The 11,224-nt window shown below is 49.4% G+C and overlaps 1 protein-coding gene across 2 annotated transcripts in view; it reads left to right on the forward strand.

Moving 5' to 3' along the window:
- The window catches only part of QSOX1 (quiescin sulfhydryl oxidase 1), a 44,512-nt gene that overhangs the window by 6,671 nt on the left and 26,617 nt on the right, over positions 1–11,224 (forward strand). For both annotated transcript variants that reach the window (XM_017888815.1, XM_017888816.1), the window contains exon 2: positions 4,569–4,669. In XM_017888815.1, coding sequence (XP_017744304.1) covers positions 4,569–4,669 — 101 coding nt within the window. The remainder of the gene's footprint in view (positions 1–4,568; positions 4,670–11,224) is intronic.

The following is an 11,224-nucleotide window of genomic DNA, read 5'->3' on the forward strand; positions in this document are numbered from 1 at the left end:
TTTTTTTTGAGACGGAGTCTCGCCCTGTCGCCCAGGCTGGAGTGCAGTGGCACGATCTCAGCTCACTGCAAGCTCCGCCTCCCGGGTTTACGCCATTCTCCTGCCTCAGCCTCCCGAGTAGCTGGAACTACAGGCGCCTGCCACCTCGCCCGGCTAGTTTTTTTGTATTTTTTTAGTAGAGACGGGGTTTCACCGTGTTAGCCAGGATGGTCTTGATCTCCTGACTTCGTGATCCGCCCGTCTCGGCCTCCCAAAGTGCTGGGATTACAGGCTTGAGCCACCGCGCCCGGCCAAGGATAGTGATTGATCACATAGGCTCTTCTTAAGTTTGCTTTGCTGGAACTTATCGATAGGAAATCTCAGATTGGACTTTTAACAACCTCTCAAGGCTAGGAAGCCAAACCAAGCCCAACTTTAGATTTCACCTGCAGTACCTGTAGATTCATCGTACGTATATTCTCAAGTACGGCATCACACTCAAAACCTCGGTAACATCACCAGTGTTTTCTATTGTATCCTGTTATAAAGAGAGCAGATGCTTATTGAACTTAGGCAAATAACAGTATTGCCATAAAAATAAGAATATTCACAAATAGTTTCTGAATTCCAGAGAGGTCTTACAGGGAGAAAATGTTTCCGTTTTTGTTCACAAGAGTATACTTACCAACTTGCCGGAAACTATAGACAGCTTAAAAGAAAATAAGTTTTCTTAAATAAGGACACAACAAAACGTTAGAAAGAACCAACAACATTTCAAATTTAAAAACCATAACAACCCATAATTCTTCATTGGTTCATTTAGTCTCATGTAATTAATTCTTGTTCTGCTTGATCTTGGTTATCAGTCTTGCAGACCCATCAGTTTTTTCATTAGAGTTCTGGAAATTCTTTGCCAGTCCAATCATATTATCTTGAAGTTATCAGAAATGGTACTTATCAGAGACTTTTCCATGGATCTCCTTGAAGATGAAGCACTTTAGGATTATAGTTGCTTAGAAAAAAGCTTTTAGAAAAACAGAATAAAGCAATTAACTGTAGACAATAAGACTTAAAATGTTTGTGGTAAAGATCTGATGAGAGTTCATAATGACACAATTGACAAGGAAATTTGGTTATTGCTGTGCATACAACATTTTAACCTAATAACCGAAATTAAGGCTGATAATACATCATATTTCTAGGAATATCATAATTTTGGGGATACACATTAGTAACAATTATATATATATACATTAGTAAATATAACTCAAAGAAAATTAAACATCATTTCTTGTTTGACAATGCTTCCCATGTAATTAATACATCAAATGAGCCTAACTAGTGTAATATCTCTCCTTTGCAGAATCTTTGAGATGTTCCAGGGCCCTCTGGAATGTTCCAAAGTTACTTCAAGTTCAGAAAGCCTTAATTTAGAATTTGATTTTGGGAAGTTTGTACAAAATGTCAAAGGTTTAAAATTAAAACACTTAAATCAGGCTGGGCATGGTGGCTCATGATGGTAATCCCAACACTTTGGGAGGCCGAGGCAGGAGGATACCTTGAGCCTATGGGTTCGAGACCAGTCTGGGCAAAATAGGGAGACCCCATTTCTATAGAAAATTTTTTTAAAATTAGCCAGATGTGGTGGTGTGCACCTGTGGTCCCAGCTGCTTAAGCAGCTGAGATGGAGAATTACTTGAGCCCAGGGGGTGGAGGACAAGTGAGCCACGATCGCACCACTGCACTCCAGCCTGGATGACATAGTGAGACTTTATCTCAAAACAAAAACAAAAAAGCAAAACAAAAAAAATCACTTGATCAAACTGGATCACAGGTCACTGTTAAGTCACAGTCATTCATCTAACCAGAATGATAATTAAAAGACTTCAAAAGGAAAATACAGAATGTTACACTGTTGCAGAAAAAAATCTTAGCTCTTTTATAGAGAGGACTCCATTTTCTTAGGTAATCAAAGACCTAATAAAGACAACATGAAGCACAGGGAATCATCTTGATAAAACAAAGGATCCTCCTTTCTTAGGATAATTACCTACAAGGTACAGAAAAACCCTTCACTATTTCCTTTTAAGAACAGATCACTACTTCAAGAAAACCTTGTTTTAACAGAGAGGACCAAATTCTGATTTTTCATCAGTGTACTTTTGATATTAAGGCTCATTAAAAAAACACACAAAAACTATAAGTTAGCCCATTTGACCACACTTGAAGTTCTTTTCTCTTCACAACTTCCTTGTATTCGTTAGTTGGTCCTGTACTCTTCCTCTTTCTCATTGTGAGATAACCAGTCACTCTAGAACAAAATGACTCTTTTCCCCTTAATCAAGATACATCCTTATATTTTATGACTTCCTTTGTAAACCATGCCATACTTCCCTTGCATACAGAATTATGTCCCTTATTATTTCTAGTTTTAGTTGCTTATATTAATTAGTTTTTACTCCTTAGTAATAATCTTAATTTCTAGTGAAAACTAGCAAGCATTGTGAACTGTCTTCCAGTAAAATTCACCATTTCATAATTTCTAGAAACATGTTTCCTCAGCTTTTCGTGCTTATTACAGACCCAATCGTATTCTCTATGCCATACAAAAACAAGATGCCAAAGCATATATACTTTAAACTTATGTTCAGCAATTAATGTTTCAGTATTTTAATTTACTTGGAAATGTTATTTTATGAATATCTATGACTTAATTTAATGTAAAATAACTGTAAGAGGAGGCTGGATATGTGGACAGCGGCCAAATGAAGAACCGCCTTCTGGTTGTAGGTTTTCTTCTAAAGAGAGTTAGAGCCCCCAGAGACTGTTGAATAGAGATTGACATACTCAGATCCACAGAAAGAAAAGATCATTTGATGGCTAGAGAGGCCAGTGAGGGGTGGAGCACATTAGAACCTCACCAGGAGAGAAATAATATGTTGATGTTTCTCTAGAGGCCCTGCCATGAGAACCTGTACTAGCTTATGGGACACAGAGGGTAGGTTGGAGGTAAGGTCAGTAAAAAACCAGATCATGGGTTCATGCCAACCTAGGACAAGCATGAGGAGATGGAGGTTTGAGTGGGGGAAGAGATTTCAGAGGGAGAGTGGACGGGATGTGGAGGCAGGTTGGGATCAGCAATCCATGGTAGGGGCAGAGGGATTGCATCCTGGGCCTGGCATGCAGCAGGCCCTGACCATACCTGCCATATCAGGTAGGGTCAGAGGTCCTGCTAAAACTGTGACCATCAGGAATGTTTTTCAGATATTAGTGTTCTGTACGTAACGGGTGCTAGGTGGGCTGCCTGTGTAAATTCCATTCCCTGCCGCTGGGGCATGAGCTTCAAATGGGAGTTGCGTTTGCCACCAGGCAGGCCTCCTTCTCCTCTCATCTGCCCCAGAGACGCAGGTGGGTCCAGCTGCCATGGAGGTCATCCTGAGCCGTCCAGGCAAGCACTCCCAGTCTGGCCCCTTCTTGCTCCCTTCTATTCTGGCTCCCATGCCTCCCAAAAACCCTCCTCTCCAGGCAGCATAGTCTTTGCCCATCCTCTCCTCCTCCACCTTGCTCAGGAAGTTCCCTGCCCACTGGACCGACGGTCTAGGTTCAGCTCTGTTTCCACATTTCCTGTTGAGCCCATGCCTTGGTCTGCAGGGCCGGCCTCTCCTGGCTGGGTCCAAACTTGAGAGTTCTGTGCTGCATGATTTGGCCCCTGTCACTGCCCTCTCACGGCTTGTATGACTTCCTCTGTGTACACCTTGGCTTCCAGCTGGAGCAGCCTCCATGTGGGTGGAACTTTGGTGGATGCTCACGGGGCACCTGACCGGGAATCTGAGCTCAGGAGAGCTGCCTGGTATATGAGCTTGTTTCTTCTTAGATCCTGGGCTGTGGCCCAGAATGGTGCCATTATTCTCTCTGCCAGTGTTTCAGCGGCCAGCAGCCTTGTGACCTGGGGCCTGATGCAGGGGCAAGGTTAATTTGCCAGACTCTGGCCTCAAGGCTTCTTTCCCCGCAGTTCCTGGATTCCAGATGCTCTCATTTCTGGCTGGGGACCCAGTTCCTGATACCCTTTACCCCAGTCACTCAAGCTCTGCCCACTACCAGTACCTCTGGCCCCAGGAACCTTCCCCAAGGGTCCCCTGAGGAATTCCAAATCCCCTAAGGCATGTTCTCCACCCTTCTGGAACTGATCCCATTTAGGGCCCCAGGGACAGAGGCAATACCAGGGCTTTTCCCAGGGAGTGGGAGGCTGGGTGGGGGGCGGCGAGGAGCAGGACAGACTCCTTCAACGTCTCTCATCCCCTATCCCTGGCCTCACATAGTAGTAATGGGGAAACAGATACCATTGTGAGGCAGTGTTACTTATGCTAATCATCCAAAACACAGGTTCCCTTTTGTGAGATGCTAGTGTAATGCAGACCAGCCGGAATATCTCAGAGGTCCTTTCCCAAGGAAGGTGTGACCTTTGTCATAAGAGCTTTGGGATCAGGTGCTGTGGGGTTGGCAGGGGTGAGGCATTGCACTGGGGCAGATGGGTAGGCAGAGGGGGTGCCAGCCCCTCTTATTTACCCTTGGGTTTTTTGTCTTTTCAGCCTGGAGGCCGGCCCTGAATCTCGCTGCCCTGGACTGTGCTGAGGAGACCAACAGCGCAGTCTGCAGAGACTTCAACATCCCTGGCTTCCCGACTGTGAGGGTGTGTGACTGACAGGAGGGGAAGGCAGGCTGGGCCTGCTTTGTTTCCCTTTATAAGGGAAAGGGGCCATGTGGGATGTGTCTGGATGGGCAGATTTCAGCTGCTCTGATTTGAGCTGGGAGGTGATCATCACTTGGGCTGGTGAGAGCTCCCAGCTCCCAAGGTCCTCTTCGATTGCTCTCCCTCCTGACCTCCAAGCCTTAGAGGTCTGATCTAACTCTATAAAACCAGGATTCAGGCTCTGACCCATCTGTGGGCAGGGTCAGACTCTAGGAGCCTAGTGGTCCCCCACAAAGGGACCCCAGACACTCTGGCAAGCCTCAGCCTCCTCAGGCAAATGCCTTGAACCACAAGTAGCTGAGAAGGGACCTGTCAGGATAGCTTCACCCCACTGTCAGAATGTCAGTGCCTCAGGCAGCAGGGATGCCCGGCACGGGAATTATCACACCCAAGGCATGAGGGCTCTGTCACCCCAGCTCTGGTGGAAAGTGGCACGAGATCTCTGATGATGCCTTACCTGCCAGCCTGCCCACCGCAGGGCATCAACAGCTTAATTAATGTCTGAACAGCTTCCAAGGCTCTCAAATAGGAGGCCTTAGATAGTTCAGGGCAGCAAGGCTGCTGCAATTATGGTGAGGGCCCTCCCCTGGGCTCAGGCCTGGCTCCAATCCAATTAGTTTTCTTCCAGATTAGAGAAGCCAAATTCAAATCTCTGTCTCTGTATCACCAGCTATAAATAATATGTACCTTTCCACCAGAATGGCATCTAGAAAAGCAGTTTCCTCTGTAGCCATTAAGAATAATTAGGAAATGCCTTTGAAAGCTGAAATGCCAAGCATTGTCCCTGGAACAAGATACCTCTGAGCTGGGGGTGGGGGCGGCCAAGTTTCAAACAGAACTGTGAGCCAGAACACAGCTTAATTACCCCAGCAGCATCCATCCGGGAAGTAAGGCCGTGGTTCCACCAGCAACGTCCAACTCTTAACTCCATGTGACCTTTCTGTTCCTCAAGCCCAGTGCAACGCCCCCTGGACTCTATCAGGGTTTCCACACCGAATAGAAGTCCCTTGCTAAACTGTTACCACATAGGGTCAGGGCCCCCCAGGCCCCAGGTTTAGCTGAGACCAGGTTAATCTCCGGACAGTGTGGTGAACCAACAGCTACTGCCACGCCATTGAAAAGTGGCAGCAGAGAGACTGCATGTCAATCATCCCTTTGAAATAAAAGGCCTTCCTGGCAGGGACGTGGTGCTATCCTTGGCCCTAAGGTGTGTCATTGAAAATATTGAAACAAGGCACTCTGTTCCTTTGGCTGAACCAGGTGAGCAGCCCTGAGTGGGAAGCTGTGGGCAAATTAGTGTGGCAGCAGGAACTGTCATTCACAGGCTGATATTTTTCTCCCAGTGAGCATGGGGCACAGGGGTACAGCCACTGCCCAGCCCCCAGGGGAGGGGTTGATACTGGTACAGCAGCCAGGGCAGGATGACCGATTGGAGTTCTGTAGGGCCTGATACCTGGGCTTTCTGACTCTGCCTGGGAGAGGCTGGGCACAGCAGGGATGAAGGAGGTGGCCCAGGCCCAGCAGGTCAGAGGCTTCTCAGTGCCACCCCATGTCACGCAGCGCACGCAGCCTGGATGCCTCAGGTGAGAGTCACCATCTCCTAAACTGCCTGGCTGGCTGTGGGAGGGACTCTGGGAGGGCCCTCGCTGGGCTCCTCAGCCCTCCCCGTCTCCAGACGGGCAGCATCTGGCAGGGCCAGTCTGGTAGTCATCTGTCCACAGACCAGCACGGTGGCCTCCCCTGGCACAGCCTTTCCTGCCTCTCCTGAGGAACCTGCGGCTCAGTTTTGGCCGGGGGAGACCCAGTGCCCAGTCCATAGGCCAAGTGGCTTGAGCTGGCAGGTCCCTGCTCTGAGGTCCTATGCAGCAGCTCTCAAATAGTTTCTTACTGTGACCAGCCGTAAGCAGTACACATTTTTACATTGTGATCCCAAAGTTGGTATGTATCTATTATCACTAAAACACAAGTTTCAGATTAATTCTTACTAATTGCAGTTAAACGGTGATATTTTCTGTTCTATTCTTTTAATACAGCTGTGATTAAATACATTGATTTGACAGCTCATCACAAGGTTGTTTCTAGTGTTTGGAAAACACTACTCAAACAGATTCCAATCTCCAGAGATTCGGGGCCATGAAGAGCCTAGGTGCCCTTGGGCATTGTGGCCAGATCCTTAGGTAGCAGAGCTGACCTGGGGACCGCTGGTGGGCAGAGACATAGCCCTGTTGCCCTGCCTGCTGCCCCCTGGGGGCTGGAGCCTGTCCTTGCACTCTGCCCATGAAGAGCTGAAAGGCGAGGGCCCGTGTGAAGCAGGGGGAGGAGAGAGTGCTTTTGGTATGATGGGAACAGGCCCACACACAAGAGTCTGGCCTCCTCCAGTGGCATGTGTGACTGTCCTTCTGCCTCCGGCCCCTTGTCACCATGAACAAACAGTGAGCTTCTACCAGCCCAGCCTGTTTAGTGAACACCTGGGCCTGAAGGGCAGGCCGGCTGTGTCAGGTCCCCATCAGGCTGGAGCCAGAGAGTCCAACTGGAAGGAAACAAAGGTGTGGGAGAGGGAGGGGCTGGTTGGCTGCAGGTTCTGACTGGAGCTTGGTGACCTAGAGGCTGGAACTTCCGGGTCAAGGGGCTTCTCCGTGGGCCTCAGGAGTGCGCTTCAGTGGGAATAGAATGGGACTGTTTATGGCCGAAGGCCTGGCCGGAACAAGGGGTACACAGCACAGCAGCATAGGGGTGGGGAAGGGCGGGTCTTCCCTCTTCAAGGCTCTGAGGAGATCAGCGATGTTTCAGATCCTGGCCTCACTGCTTACTGTATGTGGCTTGGAAAGTCACTTATCAGCGGCCCAGCCGTGGACCCCAGTTTCCTTGTCTGTAAACATGGGATGATAACATCTGCCTAAGAGGACCGTTGCCAAGTGTGAAGTGAGGTCTTCCATATGAAAGTGCCACCACACCACGCTGGTGTGATTTGGACTTCAGTAAAAGTTAGTTTGCTTCCTTCCTGTTGTCCCATCTCCCTCCTGGGCCACCCATGGGGCTGCTGGTAGCTGCTGTGTGGCCGCTGCTGGACTGTGTGGCAGTCCGTCTGTCTTGTCAGCAGCCACTGCGGACATGCTTGCTGGGTGCCCAGCACCGCACTCACCACTGCAGGCGAGGCCAGGAGCGTGAGATCCCCAGAGCCCATGGCCAGTGAGAGGCAGCCAGCAACAGGTACCCAGGGAATGCCACAGGAGTTTGCTGGGCTCACGGAGCTCTTTCACTCGTCAGAAAGGAGTTCGTGTAGGAGGCGACTTCAACTTGGTATTGAAGGACAGATGGGGTTTGGCTGGGAGAGAGGAGGAGTGTGGGTGGGCCTCACAGGCAAGAAGGTGAGAGCCAAGGCCCTGTGTGGGCGGGATGAGGTGGCGTGTTGAGGAGACTTGTCCAGCCGGGCAGAGGCTCATGTTGAGGGATGAGGCAGAGCTGGGGGAGGAGGGAGCCCAGAAATGGCAGGTCCTTGAATGCAGGTTTGGGAGCGGGGACGCCCTGTGAGGGTAGAGAATCTGGGCTGTTACCTTCTGTGGCTTTTGCTAGAAGGTGAGATGTCAGGGAGGAAGGCAGGACTCCAGGATGTCTCCTGTCTCTCTCTGGAAAAAGGAGGTGGGCCCCTTTCTCAGCAGTCAGCTGCTGTTTTTGGGGTCTTCTCCAAGGATCATCCACAGTGTTGGAAGTGGTTAAGGTGGATCCTCATGGGCTTACCATAAATATCTGGAGGCTAGACCATTTTCCTTAAAACATGTTATAAAAGCTGGAATTGAATGCCATCGGTGTCACCCCTGGGAAGTGTGCTTTCTCTTGAGCTCTTTTGACCCCAAGAAAGCAGTCACTCCATAGTTTCGTGAAGACCAGCCAGGTGTTGCCTGGTTTTCTGCCATTAGGGAGTGGCTGGAGGTCTTCCAGAAGCTCCTGTGTAAAGTGATGAAAGAAAAGGGGTGGGTGATGACTGCTGCTGAGAAAAGAAACACACTCCCGAAGTCTTAATTGTCTGCTTCCAGGGAGCCGTGGTGGTTTCCCTTGGGCAGGGCACACACCACCATGGTTGACTTAATAAGGATACATTTTAGTCAGAGGACAAAAATGTGCCCTGACTTGATTTCCACTTGAGCTTCCAGGGTGATCAAAGGGCAGAGATTCTCTGTTCAGCTGAACAGATGTCTGTTGAGAGATGCCAGACACTGTGGAGCTTGCAGAGATAAATAAAATGTCATCCTGCCTCCTGGTCAAAGGTGGGTGCATGGGTGGGGTAGTGGATTCAGGTTGAAGTTCATTGCAGCTGGAGTGGTGGGAATGGAGGGCAGTGTGAGGTTAGTTTGGGTTTGGAGTCTGGACGGCCTTGAATGCGGTGAGTTTGCACATTATTCATTGACAGTGGGGAGTCATGGAAGGGACTGGAGGAGGAGCAAAATGTTCAGACCAGAACTGTGCGTTAGAAAACTAACCTTAGTAGCAGTGAGGAAGATGGCTGGAGAATGAAAAGATTGAGCATACTAAAACTTCTGAGAGCACTAAAGGTGGAGACTGATGTGGTGACCCAAAAATACATCATCATCTGTCAGGCCTGGTCTAGACAAGGCAGGTGGAGGAGAGGACTGTTGAAGAGGTAACACGGAGGTCAAATCCACAGAACTTGTCAGCTAACTGGATGACAGGTTTTTGAAGAGGGGGATGGTGTGGGTGGCAGGGAGGAGGACCGGTCGCTGGGTGAGGTAAACACAGGTGGCAAAGTAGGTTGGGAGAGGGGTGACTCAGTCTTGGGGATGGTGGGGAAGGGGATGCATCCTGACACCTGGGTGGAGGCCGCCAGGAAGAACCAGGAGTCTGGGACAGGGGAGCACTGAGATGCAGAGGGTTTAGCTGGCAAATCATTTGGACAAACAAAGTCACTGGCTTTGGCAAGGGAGAAGTGATAGGTTTGTTCATTGATCCCTTTATCCACTCATTCATTTAGAAACAAGATTGAGCAACTTCTTTGTGACACTGCTTTCAACAGCTTTTTAAACAGAAGAGTGCCAGGACCTGACGTGTGGCTGTAGGAGAGACCGGGGTAGGAGATGGGGGTGGGCAGTGGGCACAGGAGAGCAGTCGAAAGTGAAGCTAGGACCAGGGCAAGGGTGGCCAAGTAGGGCTGGTCAGTGTCAAGCCAACCAGGGAAGGGTGGCAACATGAAGGCAGTGAGGGAGAGCAACCACAAAATGTGGCACGAAAGGTGACTAATGCTCGCCATGGGAGGACAAAGCAGGCAGTAGTAACACTGTACCACAGAGAGGCCAGGAGGGCGGAGGGAGATCCCTGGAGTGGCTGAAGAGAAGGTCACTACAGAGCTTCCTTAGAACGGCTTCAGCTGAGGGTCATGGGGATGGCAAGGGCGCAGTCCAAGGAGCAAGGGCAGACACTGTTCCAGGAACGTTGGCAGCATGGGGACACGGGAAGGAAATGCGGTTGCTGGAGAAGGAAGGAGGGCCTCTCTTCATCCCCATCCTCCTTCCCTTCTCGTCCTTTCCTTTTTTAAGGTTTAGACTAGAAGGATTCGAATCTATTTGTAGGCCTAGGGGGGTCTGTGGTAGAAAAGAGGAATGATGTGAGATGGCTAGGAAGAAGTTCCTGAAGAGTGTGAGGCGTGGGAGCCAGAGCTCGGAGGAGACGTTGGCCTGGGAGGTGGGTGCGAAGCTTCCGAGGACAGAGGGAATAGCTGAGGTGCAGCACGGCCTTCCCTTCAGTCTGCATCCTGGGGAGAGGCTCTTGGGGTCCCTGCACCCCCCTGGGCCACTCTGGCTGACCGAGCTTCCTGGTCAGACTCCAAGCTGCATGTGGTTGCTGGGATCTTGAGAGGTTGCCTTTTTAAAATTTTTTTATTTTTTGAGACAGAGTCTCTCTGTGTCACCCAGGCTGGAGTGCAGTGGCGTGATCTCGGCTCACTGTAACCTCCACCTCCCGGGTTCAAGCAATTCTCCTGCCTCAGCCTCCTGAGTAGCTGGGATACAGGTGCATGTCACCACATTTGGCTAATTTTTGTATTTTTAGTAGAGACAGGGTTTTACCATGTTGGCCAGGCTGGTCTCAAACTCCTGACCTCAAGTGATCCACCCACCTCAGCCTCCCAAAGTGCTGGGATTACAGGTGTGAGCCCCCACACCCAGCCTGGAGAGGCTGCCTTTTGGTGGAAGTAATGCAAGCCCCTTTTAATGTGGGCACCTGCTCAGATGTGGGTGACCTGATGGTTGATGACAAAAAATGACCATACTACTTTTCAGAGGTGAAGATAACAGCTATAGCTGTGGGAAAGCCACCCAGTTCAAGGCTTCATGATGTCAGTGTTGTTCTCATGTGTGTAGAAACCAGTCAAAGTGTAACCTGTCTGTAAATAAACAACAGCACCATCACTATGAACAACTGCAGCACAACATCTCCCTTGGGTTTCTTTTTTATTTTATTTATTTTTAATATTTTTTTTTTTTT

Source organism: Rhinopithecus bieti, unplaced genomic scaffold (assembly GCF_001698545.2).
Source record: "Rhinopithecus bieti isolate Rb0 unplaced genomic scaffold, ASM169854v2 scaffold_15676, whole genome shotgun sequence".
NCBI classification, from domain to species: Eukaryota; Metazoa; Chordata; class Mammalia; order Primates; family Cercopithecidae; genus Rhinopithecus; species Rhinopithecus bieti.